At 38.2% G+C, this 15,648-nt stretch overlaps 1 protein-coding gene across 1 annotated transcript in view; it reads right to left on the reverse strand.

The window, feature by feature from the left end:
- Positions 1-15,648, reverse strand: part of WDFY3 (WD repeat and FYVE domain containing 3) — a 301,877-nt gene that overhangs the window by 117,802 nt on the left and 168,427 nt on the right. The window contains exons 25-30 of the mRNA XM_049790238.1: positions 12,663-12,853; positions 10,719-10,871; positions 5,839-5,912; positions 5,595-5,756; positions 3,700-3,794; positions 386-506 (exon numbers count right to left, since the gene is read on the reverse strand). Coding sequence (XP_049646195.1) covers positions 386-506; positions 3,700-3,794; positions 5,595-5,756; positions 5,839-5,912; positions 10,719-10,871; positions 12,663-12,853 — 796 coding nt within the window. The remainder of the gene's footprint in view (positions 1-385; positions 507-3,699; positions 3,795-5,594; positions 5,757-5,838; positions 5,913-10,718; positions 10,872-12,662; positions 12,854-15,648) is intronic.

The following is a 15,648-nucleotide window of genomic DNA, read 5'->3' on the forward strand; positions in this document are numbered from 1 at the left end:
GTCCCCATCATAGAGCAGGACCATTCCACATGATTTCATGGTCCTTTATTGGCCTGGAGGCTAAACATTTTACTAGGATAGAGAATGTTTCTCTATCATGATAGAAAGCATAAGTCATTTGCATGAATACCAAGATTTGATTCCTGGTACCATAAAATAAAAAGGAACCAAAATACAGTAACTCCCTATTTCACCTCCCCTATATCTCCTGGTAATCAACATACATATACATATAAAAGTTCTGAAGTCATACTGTTAAAATTTATAGCAATGGAAACTAATGGTAAATAAATGTTATTTGTTTTTTTTCAAATCCATTAAAAGCCAATGCTTTATTTTGTCTACAATGAATAACTAGTATCAATTTTACAAAGATCTTACTTACTGTAAATTAATACTTGTTTTTTCTTTTGATGTGTAAATTAATTTTAGCAAGATATCAAGAAGTCTGTTCCTCAAAAGTATCAGATTAGCAGATACAAGGCCTCCAAATTCTTCTTCGGTTCCTGTAACAAAATTAAATATAAAAAAAAAATTGTCCTTGGGGCCGAAGAAATAGCATGGAGTTTTTGCCTTTCATGCAGAAGGTTGGTCGTTGGAATCCTGGCATCCCATATGGTCCCCTGAGCCTGCCAGGACGATTTCTGAGCATAGAGCCAGGAGAAACCCTGATTGTTGCCGGGTGTGACCCCCAAAAAATTGCCCTTGCAGATAAACTATGGTCAAAGATCCAACACTATAGATAAGCAATCTTACTGTTGTATAGGAAATCTCTTTAAAAAAATACATTAATTTGGGGGCCGGGCGGTGGCGCTGGAGGTAAGGTGCCTGCCTTGCCTGCGCTAACCTAGGACGGACCGGACCGCGGTTCGATCCCCCGGCGTCCCATATGGTCCCCCAAGAAGCCAGGAGCAACTTCTGAGCGCATAGCCAGGAGTAACCCCTGAGCCTCACAGGGTGTGGCCCAAAAACCAAAAAAAAAAAAAAAAAAAAAAAAAAAAAAAAAAATACATTAATTTAGAACATACTTTTTTTCAGCATGTTTTCCTAAAATGGAAAAAAGAGACCAATGACAGTATCTTTTGATCTTGAAAAAATGTTCACTTACAGTTGACAATAAATTGGTGACAGAACAGCCATTCTATCATATAAAATATAAAATGATTCTAGAAAAATAGTTTCTTTAATTTTTTAATTTTTTGTGCCATACCTTGCAGTGCTCAGGGCTTGCTCCTTGTTCTGTGCCAAGTATCAATCTCAGCAGTGCTCAGAGAACATATATGGTGCAGGTGACTGAACCTGAGTCAGATGTGCATGGCCAGTGCCCTATCCACCATACTTACTAACTCTCAGGCAAATAGTCCTTTCACCCCACCAACAGGGGAAAGATAATTAAATGAGAATCACAATATTAAAAATAATAACAGAAATCCTTAATTTCTTTTTGAAAGTCTTCATAGTTAAATTTGCTAAATTTAAAAATACTCGAAAAAGGAAGCATCCCATTGCTTTTTTTTGGGGGGGGGTGGGATTTGGTTTTTGGGTCACACCCAGTGTCGCTCAGGGGTTATTACTTGCTATGCACTCAGAAATCGCTCCTGGCTTGGGGGACCATATGGGATGCCAGGGCATGGAACCATTGTCCGTCCTAGTCTAGTGCCAGCAAGGTGTTACTGCTTACTGCTCTGCGCTACAGCTCCGGCCCCATACAATTGCTTTTTATTGTTACTGTTTTTCTGGGCCACACATGAGGTTGGGGGACCATGGGTGTCAACAGGTTCCTACATGTAAAACACACACACCAGTCCTTTCATCCATCTCCCTGACTCAACATATAATTATTCATTTTAGTCTCCCCGCCATGATCTTTTAGTTGTCTGCCTATGTGTATATGTGTGAGGGGCACACGAGGCAGTGGTCAGGGACAACTCCTGGCTCTTTGCCCAGGCATCATTCCTCGGGTGCTCTGTGGACCATACAGAATACCAGGGAATTAAACCTTGATTGTTCACATGCAAGGCAAATAGCCACTCCACTGTACTATCATTCTAGTCCCCTTCCAAATGTTATTAAAAGATCAGCTATCCATGCCCAAACGTTGGCTCGCATTGACAGAACCAGGGGCATATTTTGAGCCACCGTGGCAACAACTCGCAACAGGGACAGACCCATGACATCCTGGTAATGACATGGGACTTGGGAGAGCCCAAGGACTCTAGTGCAATGCCTGACAACAATAGCCACCAAAGAGAAGATAAAGGAAAGAGAACATTTTATTTTTTCTGGGACCTATAAGAAACACTCGCTGGGGTTAGACAAACTATAGACTGGTCTGAAGCCTACAGTTTGAGAAAGGTCAGCATGCTCTTATCTAAGGCTAAAAGTTATTTTCCTTTTATTTCCCCAGCTTTTACTGTGTCTAAGCCAAACAACAGCCACTTTTATAAACTCCTATTTGGTTCCCACCTCTTTTGGAGATAGGACAGAATATATTCTGGTTTATCTCCTATTTCTATATTTTATCTCCTATTTCTATATTTTAGTAAACAGAAATTTGTTGGTTTATAAATTTCCTAGCTTCCTAGACCTTCCTTCTACCTACCCTCTTCTTCTACATGTCAAAGACTCACCTGGACAGAACTCGCTCAAGATAAACCTTTTGCTACCATTTGCTTTCTCCCTCCCCAAAAAAAACACAGTTGGGAATTGAAGGTTTTTAATGAAGGATGGCTGGTTTGGTGGACAGAGCTTTATCTTTCTTCGGGAGATGGAAAGCTCCTTGACTGCATGTGTTTTACCCTCTCAAATTCGGCCTGGTTTATTTCCTGTAGGGAACCCTTGCTCTAGACCTGTTTTACTAGGGTTGGATTATGGCAATGCTTCTCTATTATTTTCTGTCATGGCCCCCCTAGGAAGAAGAAAACATTTTTCGTGCCCCCTATGCGACTATAAATAGTATCTTTATTAAAAAAAATTTAAGGGCCGGAGATATAGCATGGAGGTAAGGCGTTTGCCTTTCATGCAGAAAGGTCAGTGGTTCGAATCCCGGCATCCCATATGATCCCCCGTGCCTGCCAGGGGCGATCTCTGAATGAGCCAGGAGTAACTCCTGAGCGCTGCTGGATGTGACCCAAAAACCTTCCCCCCCAATAAAACTTTAACCTGCAAAACAAAAATATATAAAATAATTTGAGCTGATTTTTTAATCAGAGGTGATGTCTGGATTAATGGCTACAACAAGCATGTTTTGCAATGCATAGCTTTTCAAAGGACACAGCAACTCTCAGCTCCAGAGACATAGAGACATGAACATGGGGCTTAGTTTGTTATGACAGTGTTTCCCAAGGTCAAATGCACCCCCCTTTTGGAGCCTCTCGTCGTCCCCCCTCAGGAGCAAGCCACTATTTGAGAAGCACTGGATTATGGCATGTGGAGCCCCAGTGAGCTGCAGAGACAGAACAGAGGGTAGGGCTCTTGCCTTGCATACAGCTCTCCTGGGCTTGATTCCCCAGCACTACATATAGTCCCCAGATCCTCTCTAAGAATAATCCCTGAATACAGAGCCAGGTGTGGCCCCAAATTAAAAGGCAAAAGCAAAACAATAAAGGGTAACATCTCACAGCAGTATCACATATATTTCAGATTTAACTTGTGCCAAAAGAAAACAGAGCATTAGTTCAAGATCTAGAACCAACTCACCAATTTCAAGCTTTTCTTCATTGTTTATCTCCATAACGACAAATTTTTCACAAACTGCAAAGGTAGGCAAAGTAGAAGAAATAAACTGGCCAAACCTTTAAATATAAGAAAAAAAGTTATAAATTTATTTTTTTTCTTCTTCTTCTTACAAAAAATGAAACACAAAGAAACAAAAATAAATGAAGGGGCTGAGGTAGAGACAGTATGACATTAAGGCTGAGTCTGGTTCTATTCCCAGTATCACAAAGTCTCCCAAGCATTATCAGGGTGACTCCTGAGTACAGAGAAAGAAGCAGTCCCTGTACAATACGAAGTGGGCCTCATCGCCAAAAAAAAAAAAAAAAAAAAAAAAAAAACAAGAAAAGAAAAGAAAAGAAAGAAAAGCAAAGTAAAAGTACTACTACTTTTTTTTTTTAAATACTACTTATAGTAACTCAGTTTTATAGACCTTTGTTTGATTAGGACCAATGTAACTCCCGTCACTTTATAAATGTTACAATGCTTTAAAAACTTAAAATTTTTAATAAGTGAGATGTTTATTGCACCTAACCCAAATAATTTCAAGAACCAAACTGCTTAAACATTGGTTAGGTTGTGTGGTTCAGTGGTTGAGGCATCAGTCTTCTATTTGAAACTCTAGCTTCCAGTCCCAACACATAAAGCAAATAAAAAAAACAAAACAACTATTTTAATACCAGTTATATGGATTTACTATGGCCTAATAGTAGAACACGATTTTCACATGACAGAGGTGGTTATCCTCCAATTAAATTAATCAGTTATCAATAATGCTACCCAGGAATCGACGTAGCTTATCCTCCCTGGGTCTTAATTTCTTAAAGTGAAAAGAAACAAAATATTGATTGGTTTCAGAGATAAGTGTTTTTTTTTATTATTTGTTTGCTTGTTTTGAGGCCATACTCACTAGTGCTCAGGGCTTACTCCTGGCCATGCTCAGGAGACCATATTTGGTGCTGAGTAAAGAACTTGGGTCAGCTGTATATAATGCAAGTACCTTAACCTCGGTATAATATTTCTAGTCCTCAGCAATACTTTTTAACAAAGTGACTCCTAAAGTATTGTGATTTAGTATTAAAATAAGTTCTGGCTTTGAATAATTCAGGTAAATGGATACAAATGTGAATCATGTCTGAATTATGCAAACTGGAGAAGGCTATTGGGAATAATCTAAGAGGTAGGCTTGATTTCACTGAGAAACCTAAAATATTACATGAAAAATGATTAGATACAGTTTATAAATTCACTGATTGAAAAACACTTTCCATTTCAAATAAGATTTATCATGTGAATATCAGAATATTTCTAGATACTTCATAAATATAAACTGAGCCATATTTCCTATTAGCAAATACATTTTTTAAAAGATCTGTATATGCTACAATGAAACATCATCTGTGCAACAGGTACAAAACATAAAAGAACTGGTATGCCCATTGTAGAAATATGAGACAGAGCTGAACTTGGAAAAATGGCTGAGGAGGACAAATCCTTATATAGCCCATTGTGGGGGAAAAAGGGTCACAGGGTAATCAATAACTTTGGGCTAATTGCTACATATTTTCTCACAATTATTCCCTAGTCATAAATAATGAATAAATAATAAATTATTTATCATCATAAACAATTTATTAACGAACATTTATCATCATAATTTATTAACATCATAGATAATGAAGGTATTATGGATTCGGTGTGGTAATGACAAACTTTAAAGATACTGAGGTATCATATTTTGCATATCATAAGTATCCTGAATAGTGCTAACTTGTTTTACAGGTATTGTAGAGGAAGATGAACTAATTATTTTTATCTTATCTATCTAAACCTTACTGGTATTTTAATAAATAACACAAAAATATAAAAGATTTTAGTACCTGAGAAGATCATTGCTATTGGGGAAACCCTGCAATAGGAAGCTCAGAACATTACTAATAGCAGCAATGGTAGGTTGGGATAAAGACATATCTCGAAGTGTCAGAAGTAGCTTTGGGATTAACTGGAATTCCCTCATCAATTTGGCATTCTTTGAAGCTTCACTGTAAGATACAAATTAATTTAGATATTATACACACATCTCTTCATAACCAAACAACTGTTTACATAGGCGTTAACTAATACCTGGATTCTGTGAGCAGTTCAATGAAGTGTTCAAATAAGGAAAGATGGAGCTCATAAGGTGCATGGAGCCAGACCTATAACAATAATAAAGGGCAGAGATATATGTAAGGTCAAAAATAACCCAACTGTCTATCCATCAAACATAGATTCAGCATATCATACCTCTTTTTTACTTAAGTAGTAAAGTATATAAACTGTTTTATTAATTTTTATTTGGTGATGCCCTATAAAATTGGTCAACATGTTTGGTTTCTGGTTCTATTCATGAAAAAAAATATTCTGGGAAAAAGATGAAATCATGCAGCTCACTGTAACCCAGATAGAACTGGAGGATATCAAGTTAAGCAAACTAAATCAGGAGGAGAAAGACAAACACCCAATGATCTCTCTCATCTGTGGAACAAAGAGTCAAAACAAATGAACAGACGATGTTACACAATGAAAGACCTTGGCCTTGCATTACAGAATTGAGTAACAAATGGAGGGGAAAGGAATTTGAAGGAATGATAATAAGACTAGAGGTAAGCGAGGGACAGCAGTGAGAGGTCAATGTTAGTTTTCATAGTGGTAAGGTATAGTAACTCTGTACATCAATACCATATTTTAGTATTATTTCAACTATGTTAGCTAAACTATAATTAAATCTAAAAAAATTCCCTTAGAAGAGATTTCTAAGGTAGTAAAAGTAAATAAGATAATTGTTATGGTCATTATTCTAGAATAAACCATTGGAAAGTCAAGATCAATAGAGTTTCCCAAGAACCCATGAATGAGTGTAATTATTATTGAATACTGAGTACAATGAATAATGAATGCTATGTACTGAACGCAAAGACTAACTGACTGTAACCTCTGAAGGAGTCTGAAAGTATAGTTACTACAAAGGAATACACCAAAGAACTCCTGGAATTTACAAAGGGATGCAACCAGTGTGCATTCTACCACAGTGTGAAAAGTCCTGATATAATATGAGCAGCTAGGGAGATATGCAAGAATCTTCCTAGTGGATCTAAGTTAACAACAACCTAAAGATTACTCTAGGTTCACTTTGACAAAGGATAGAAATAAACATTTGCGAGGCAGAGACCCAAGCAGAAAAACATGCTTTGCTGCATTACTTGTGGAGGCCATGGCTTTGGGTCCTGGAAGCCATGTCCACCGCAGGTACTTTTAGAAGCAAAGGCTTTGAGATCTGGTTTTGTGAATGGAAGCCACCTTGGTGAAAACCAGGTGAAGGGACAGAATCCAAGACAAAAAGCCAGTGGAGAGCAGGGGCAAATTCTGAGCAAGGAGCCAGGAGTAACCCCTGAGTGCTGTGGGGTGTGACCCAAAACACAAAACCAAAAAAATTATTAAAAAGAAGAAATAAGCTCATCTGGTTTTTTATTTCTTGGTTTTTGAGGCCATAGTTGGTGATACTCAGGGGCTATTCCTGGCTTGGCACTCAGAAATCACTCTGGAGGAGTATATTGGATCCTGGGGATCAAACATGGGTTAGCCTCATGCAAGGCAACATACCCTAACCACTTTCCAGTCAATCAAACTCACATTATTTTATTTTGTGGGTTTTTTTTTTTTGGGGGGTGGGGGGAATCCAGTTACACTGAGAGCTTACTCTTGGCTGTGCATTCAGGAATCACTCCTGGTGGTGCTCAGGTAGTATATGGGGTTGTCTGGGATTGAATCAGTCAGTGTGTGAAACAAACACACACATATACTCTATACCCTCTGTACTATCTCTTCAGCCCCAAATGCATAGATTTAAAAAGTCAATAAACCAGGGCCGGGCAGTGGCGCTAGAGGTAAGGTGCCTGCCTTTCCTGCGCTAGCCTTGGACGGACCACAGTTCGATCCCCCGGTGTCCCATATGGTCCCCCAAGCCAGGAGCAACTTCTGAGCGCATAGCCAGGATTAACCCCTGAGCATTACCGGGTGTGGCCCAAAAACAAAAAACAAACAAACAAAAAAAAAATTCAATAAACCCCTAGTAGAAGGAACACAAACACTACAACAGAGAGACTGGTATCTTTAAGGTATGAAAAAATATTTTAAGATCAAGCATTTTATGTAAATTTTACTGCAAAAATTGGAGAATGTATTCTTAGCAGGTCTGTACTAAGAGAAATGTTTAAGGACAATTTTCAGAAGAATTATACAAGAAGAATTATACAAGATGAAATTTTGGAGGCACCCAAAGGGATATGTTGCACACATAGTTAATAAAATTTTAAACAGGCTTCAAAAACATCCACTATTCAAAGTAAAAATAATACTATCTATTGCATGGAAAAAATGCAGAAGTGAATGCATAATAACAATAGCACATATATTAGAAAAAAGAAGTGGAAGTATAATGTTGCCAGGCTTTCATGTTCTAGGGAAAGTGGTTTGAAGATAAAAAAAATTGTTATTGCTGCATACTATAAGTTCAAGAACAACTACTGGGTATAAATAAGTTATGCTATGCTATTAAAATTATGTGTATATTTGTCAAATGGCTTTTATAAACTAAGTGAATTAAAGTCTACTATAGTTTATAGTCATCAGAAATGCTATATGAAGCATGATGCTATCTGAAGACATAAAGTAAGTGAGCCTATTTGTCAGGTAACTGAATTTCTTTCTAAATAAAAGATAATAAGTACATGGTTAACTGCCAGACCTCGATCCAACCAAATTTAGGTCCCAAATAGGTCTTTTTTGAATCTATACCACTCTTCTTGGGTACCTTTATTTCTGCTCTCCCAAGTTTTTCACTGTAGATTATTTTTTTCTCTTTTAATGGACTGCATGCCTTCAAGGCAAAGACTAATCTATTGTTTATATGCTTCACATCTAATACAGTGCGTGGTTCAAATATATGAAGAAAGTAAGTCTAAATGGATGACGATTTTATATCAAGACTTTGAATATCAGACTGAGGAATGTATATTTGGTTGTGTTAAAAGAAAAATCAGTAGCAGTTTTGAAAAAGTGATATTCTGCTTTAAAAAAAATCAGGCCACAAGAGCAATAGGTAGGAAGAAAGGGGGAAAGAAAAGATCAGAGCTTCTATTAGGATGGAGCAAATAAGAGGTAGAAAATGTGGAAGTAGAATCTGCATGAGGTAATATATGACTTGGTTATAAACAGAGAGAGATAGAAGAAAGTTGGTTTTTCAATTCTCAACCTCCATGACTGGGAGAATGACACTGTTATTAATAGAAATACAAGTCAGAAGAAAGAACTAATTTGGGGAAGGATGCTAAGTTTAGCGTAGGTGTTGCAGGAACATAAAAAATGGAAACATTGAACGAGGAGTTAGAAATAAAATCTGAAATCCAAATGCCATGCTGGAGACTTAAATCTGAGAATCAGCTCTATAGACATGTGGCTGGAAGACTGGCTAAGAAACGAAGGAAAGGAAATGAAAAAAAAAAAGGAAAAGGTAATGATGAAAACAGCAGAAGATAAAGGAAACAGGACAGTGAAGCTTGAAGAAGGGAAAGCACTGGGAGCTGCAGAAAAAGGATGAGACAGCATCAGAGTCATAAGAATGTGGGTACAAAAACAGAGATCAGGTCAGGCAGTGGCCAAGACTTCAAAATAATGAGCTAGAAAAGCAATTAGGGGACATTATTACAGATTAAAAATAACACACAAAGAGGGGCCAAAGAGATAGTGTAATTGGTAGGGCAGGTGATTTGTACGAGATGGATTGGATTTGATCTCTGGCACCCCTTATGGTCCCCAAACCTGTCAGAATAATTTCCCAGTGGAGATCCATGAGTAACCCTTGAGCACTGTTCAGAGAAAACCAAAATCCAGTCAAAATATCCACAAGGAGCTGGAGAAATAGTATGGAGGTTAAGGTGCTTGAATTGCAATGCAGTTTGTACCAACTCAGACCCCACATACCGTTCTAAGCACAACCAGCAATGGCTCCTTAGTCTAAAGCCAGTAGGGGTCCCTGAACATTGCAAGGTATGACCCCGAAACAAACAAAACATACACAAGACAGCAAATAACAATCATGGAAAAAAAGAGTAAGAAGAGGCTAAATATGACAGTTAGTTCTGGATACTATTTGAGTGGTAAGGAAACAGAAGACAAGATCTTTGCACTCAATCTCACAAGGACACAGAGACACACATGATTTGTAGATATTGTGATAAAAACATTAAATAAGACAATAAATGACTTAGAAATATCCTTGATGACAACAAGGCCCATTGTTAAAGTAACAAAACAGTAGAAAATCTTACTATTTTCACGAAATGAGTAACATTCTACTATACGGCTATATTTAACCAAACTTCCAGATTCAGATAACTATTATTTGAGGAAAGATTTCTATTATAATTATTTGATGAAGGCTGGAGACACAGTATAGTGGTCAATGCATTTGCCTGCCCTTGGTTAACCCAACCTTGGTTCCACAACACCACATATGATTCTCTAGTATTGCTAGGAGTCACCTTTGTGTACAGAGCCAAGAATAACCTCTAAGTACCACAGAATATGAATCAAATCCCACCCCATTTCAACCCTCCCCACAAGTTCCCAAAACTATGATAAAATACTTGCTTTTCATGTAGCCAGTGGCAACAGAAAATTAGCTATATTTGTACCACACTGTCACTTTTATAACATTCTACAGTAGAACACTTAACTCTCTCTCACGCAATGAAATTGCTTTGACCCCTGTACTATGTCTCTGGCCCCAACAGGGAATACTTCAGGGAAGAAATTATATTGCTTCCTATATTTCACTGATGTAGCCATTATAAGCATATAGAATATAAACACATTTTAGAGGCAAAAATGTTGGTGCACTTATTAATGCGCTGAAGAAATGGAACCCTGCGTGCTACCGTATCAGTTCGTGTTGATATACATACTTCAAAATCACACAGTAGGTCCTGGAAAGCAGTTGAATTTGGAATAATGGAGGTCTCATGTCCACTATCAACAGTTCCTACTAGAGAAAATGTTAGATGGAGGATGTGGCTGTTAAGAAGGGAGCGTTTCTTCTTAAGCAGCATTGCCAGCAACTGAAAGAAAACAAACGTACTGTATAAGCATCACTGATAGACACTGGAGATCCTATGGACATCAATTCTGGAAACTCTAAGCAGATTTCTAAATTTTCACTATGACAATTAGGGACAAAAATTTTTATATGGCATCAGACAAAATATGAACAGTAGAGATTTAATCCCATCACTCAATATTAAAATACTTTTTCCATGTGTAGCATTTCATCAAAAGAGTACTTGCTTGGGACCAGAAAGCTAGGCAAGTGCGTAAGCCATCAGTTGTATGGAACTGATATTAGTTTGATCCTAGGTACCACAAATAGTCTTCCAAACACAGTCAGAGGCAAGAATGGCTCCAGACGATATAGCCATAGCCAGAAATACCCCCTGAGCAGCAGTGGGTGTGCTCCCTACCCCAAAGACTATGTCTTTTTCTTCTTTTTTTGGCTTTGGGGCCATTTCAAGGCTTACTCTTGGTTATGCACAAAGGAATCACTCCTGGCAGGGCTCTGGAGACCATCTGGGGTACCATTTACAACCCCAGGTCTGTTAAGTACAAAGCAGCACCCTACCCACTTGCTGTATTATCACTCTGGCCTAGAATATTTTCTTTTACCAAAGTCTTCATAATTACAACTTTAAAAGGTTGGATGATACACTAGGAATGTTAATAGTATCACTAGTCATACTACTATTATTTTGTGAATAAGATTATTCCTAGTCTTTCAAGATAAACAATGCTACATTTCTAATAATCACTTAGGAAGTTCTGCAAAACAAAAACACTAAGAACTAGTAAAACTAAACATATAGTGCAATAAGTAAGTAGTTATTAGCTACTGGGCTGAACCCGCACTTCATTTGTATTAGAAGGATTTCAACTGTTTTAGATACTAGCTTTGATGCTCATAATTAACTTTCTGCCCAAAACATACAGAGATGGTGGGTACATGACAGTGAATGTTTTCTAGTATTTTAAATAACTCCCACATGAGTTTCCAAAATTAGCAAGGGACACAGTTTATAGAACCTCGCTTCCCTTAAGTAAGAAAGAGAAAGGTAAAGATGAGAGGGTACATGGGCAGAGAGAGAAAAAAAATGAAGAGATCTGGATCAGTTATGGCTTCAATAATCTGTAGAGCTGGACTTCTGAAATGTTTTCCACTTTGATCTCTTTTGAACTGACACATCTATACAACCCCAAGAATCTAAGTGTATAAAATGTGCACAGAGATCATCTACTGATAATAAATCCCAAAGAAATCATTGAAAAATAAATGGTAAGAGCTTTCATGACCCCACAGTAAGATATGCAATCACATGCAATTGTGACCCACCAGCTGGAGAAGTCAGGTGATAATCACTTGCTTTCATCTACAGAGAAAAGTCACTAGCAAAACTATTCTTTTGAGGTAGCCTAATTCAAGGACTGAGAAGTGCTTTTCAATGAAATAAAGAAATGACTCAAAAAAGAGAAAGACACACTCACTCACTTGACATGACAGTTTTAAGAAAAACTAGATTTTTTTAAAATTGCTTTTTTGGGCCACACCTGGTGGTCCTTGTTGCTAATGCTTGTCTCTGTGTTCAGGAATTCATTCCTGGTGGTGCACCGGGGACAATGTTGTGTGGGAGATCAAACGAGGTCCACTATGTGCAAGAAGGCAAACACCCTACTCTGGTCTCTGAAAAACTACAAATACTAAAAGTATATTTGAACAATACAATTTTTCTTGTGTTTAAAAACAGTTAAAATGATGACATTCTTAGGGCAAGAAAGCGAAGAATGATATTTAGGCGATGCACCTGGTAGCCCCTGATTCTTTCCATCTCTTTGCTGGCGAGGGGGTTACTCTTGACCACACAAACCAGGGCCTTGACCGCTGCATAGAGCCCTTCCACATCCGAGGCCATGGCCACCAGACCCAGGATAGCTGCCGCTCCACCGATGTACTGCAGTGTAGTGGCAACAGGCTTAGGGACGAACGTTCTTACTCCTGAGCAAAAGAGAGAAAAAAAATTAATAAAATACGACATCTCTTGTGGAAATATACATCAAATATATCATTGTAAAAATATTTAACAAGCCAAAATGAATCCAGTGGCCAAGCACAGATGAGTGGACAAACTGTGGTACATATATACAATGGGATAGTACTCAGCTATATGAAAGGAAAAACTCCTGCAAATTGTCACGATAGGGATAGAGGAAATCATGCTGAGTCGAAGTCAGTCAGAGAGAAAGGCGTAGACAAAGAATGATCTTTGTTATAAATGGAATAGAAAGAAACACAGTACAGAAGTGACAAATGATGAAAGGTCCTGAGAGCTGATGTACAGAACCAAGTTTGCTGAGGAGGTGGGCTTGAGAGACACATTGGTGAGGTGGAGGGACACTGAGACTTTGGTGTTAGAGGTGAGTTGGAACACTGTATGTCTGGAACTTTATCTTTAACAGTATTATAAAATCAGTGACTAAAAAAAAAGTTAACCAAGAAAAAATTTTAACAAAGTAGACACACTTAAGGCCAGAAAGGACAAGGAAAGATGTTCATCATCCATCCAGAGAAGTAAAACAATCGTAAGGGGAAGGTAAAGATTAGAGGGAATAAGGGTTTGGGCTTCGGTTATATTGGGGATGTGGGAAAGTGGTATAGCTACATGTCTGAAGATCAAATTCAATGACACTGACAACATAACATCTATGCTGACACCACTTAACTTTAATGTGCCTGCCATGGTGGCAGGCAGGGGTTTAGGACAGAGAAATGAAGTTTGGGGAATGATGGAGTATATGCATACTGGTGTTGAGTTGACACTGGTGGTGGGATTAGTGTTGAAATATTATATATTTAAAACTCAACTACCAATAACTATGTAAACCATGCTTCTTTAAATATCTTTAAGTAGCAAAAAATAAAGTTAAGTAGCATTGGGTAATGTAAAGAAGCAAAGTCTAGTACATAGCAAGGAGGTGCCAAGAGCTAGCACAACAGGGTCCTTTCTGATCCCTATGACTTCCTGAAAAAGAGCAAACTACAGGGGCTGAAGAAATAGTATAACAGGTAAGGCACTTGCCTTGCACTCAGCTAACCTGGGTTTGATTCTCGGCATCCCACATGGTTCCCTGAGCACTGCCAGGAGTGATTCCTGAGTGCAGAACCAGGAGTAACCCCTGAACATCATCACCAAGTGTGCCCCCCTCCCCTGCCAAAAAAAGAAGGGAAGAAGAAAAAGGCAAACAACAATGACTCTGGGAATGAATTTTTTGGGGGGTGGGGATTGGTTTTATTTATTTATTTTTGGCAGTGCTTAGGGGACCTTATGGGATGCCGGGGATTGAATCCAGGTTGGCCACATGCAAGGCAAGTGCCTTACCTGCTATACTATCTCTCCGGTCCCTGGGACTGAATTTCTGAAGCAAGTGAAAATATCTTACTGGATCCTGTTGAGAGATTAAAACACTTTAACAGCAAGTAGGGCATTTGCTCTGCATGTGGCTGGCCTAATATCAATCCTTGGCAACCCATATGGTCCCTTGAGCAACAACAGGAATAATTCCTGAGTGGAGAGTCAGGAGTAACCCCTGAGCATCTCTGGTTTATACAAAAAACAAAACAAGGGGCCGGGCAGTGGCGCTAGAGGTAAGGTGCCTGCCTTGCCTGCGCTAGCCTTGGATGGACCGCAGTTTGATCCCCCGGCGTCCCATATGGTCCCCCAAGCCAGGAGCAACTTCTGAGTGCATAGCCAGGAGTAACCCCTGAGTGTCACCGGGTGTGGCCCAAAAACCAAAAACAAAAAAAAAACCAAAAACAAAAAAAACCCAACAAAACAAAACAGAAAACATAAAACGCTTTAATCCTGAAGTGCAGAAAGGGTGGAAAAACTATTCTTCTTTAGAGGACTAAGTGGATCACTTTCACCTAAAAATAATTCCAGAAAGTACAGTACTACTCACAGCTTCTTATACAATGGAGTAAAAGATCATATATATAATCAAGATGTTTAAATAAAGGAAAAAAATAGATCAGTAACCTCAGAAGCATGCAAATATGTGAAAATATAGTACTGGAAGAAACTTGTTATTATTAAAAAAAAGAAACAAAGCCTCACATTTATATGTCTGAACATTTTTGAGGTCATAGCTGGCAGTACTCAGGGGTTACTCCTGGCTCTGCATAGAAACAACTCCTGGCAGGTTTGGGGGACCAAATGGGATGCGGGATATTGAACCCAGGCTAGCCACATGCAAAGCAAATGTCCTACTCACTGTGCTATCGATTCCGCCCCTAGATCTGAACTTCTTAAAAATAGAAGCTATTGTTTAAGTATTTGCTAACTGATCGAGGTTTAAACAAATCAACATACATTTCCTATTTCTAGGTACTAAGTATGAAAGTATTTTACAATACTTTCAAATACATTAGTACTAGGTTTTAAATACTACCTTCCAAAGGTAATCACTGATTTAAAGATAAGAAAACTGAAGTTCAGAGTTTGACCGTTTGCAAAATGTCACATCAAGATTCAACAGGAACTAAGACTTAATTCACTTAGCTCTTTGTCCCCTACTGTTTGCACTAAATCACAATATTGGTCTACTTTTAAAAAGGACATAGTAGTGCTCTTTAAATAAATACCAATTAGCAAAAATAAAATAATAATTAAAAATAGGCAAAACAAAATGAACGTGTGTGACCATTCACAAGGGTAAAATTGCCACATATAATACTGACTAGCACATATGCATTTTATTCATTTATTAAGTCCCCAATATTATGTACTGATCTGC

This window comes from Suncus etruscus, chromosome 16 (genome assembly GCF_024139225.1).
Source record: "Suncus etruscus isolate mSunEtr1 chromosome 16, mSunEtr1.pri.cur, whole genome shotgun sequence".
In the NCBI taxonomy this organism is placed as follows: domain Eukaryota; kingdom Metazoa; phylum Chordata; class Mammalia; order Eulipotyphla; family Soricidae; genus Suncus; species Suncus etruscus.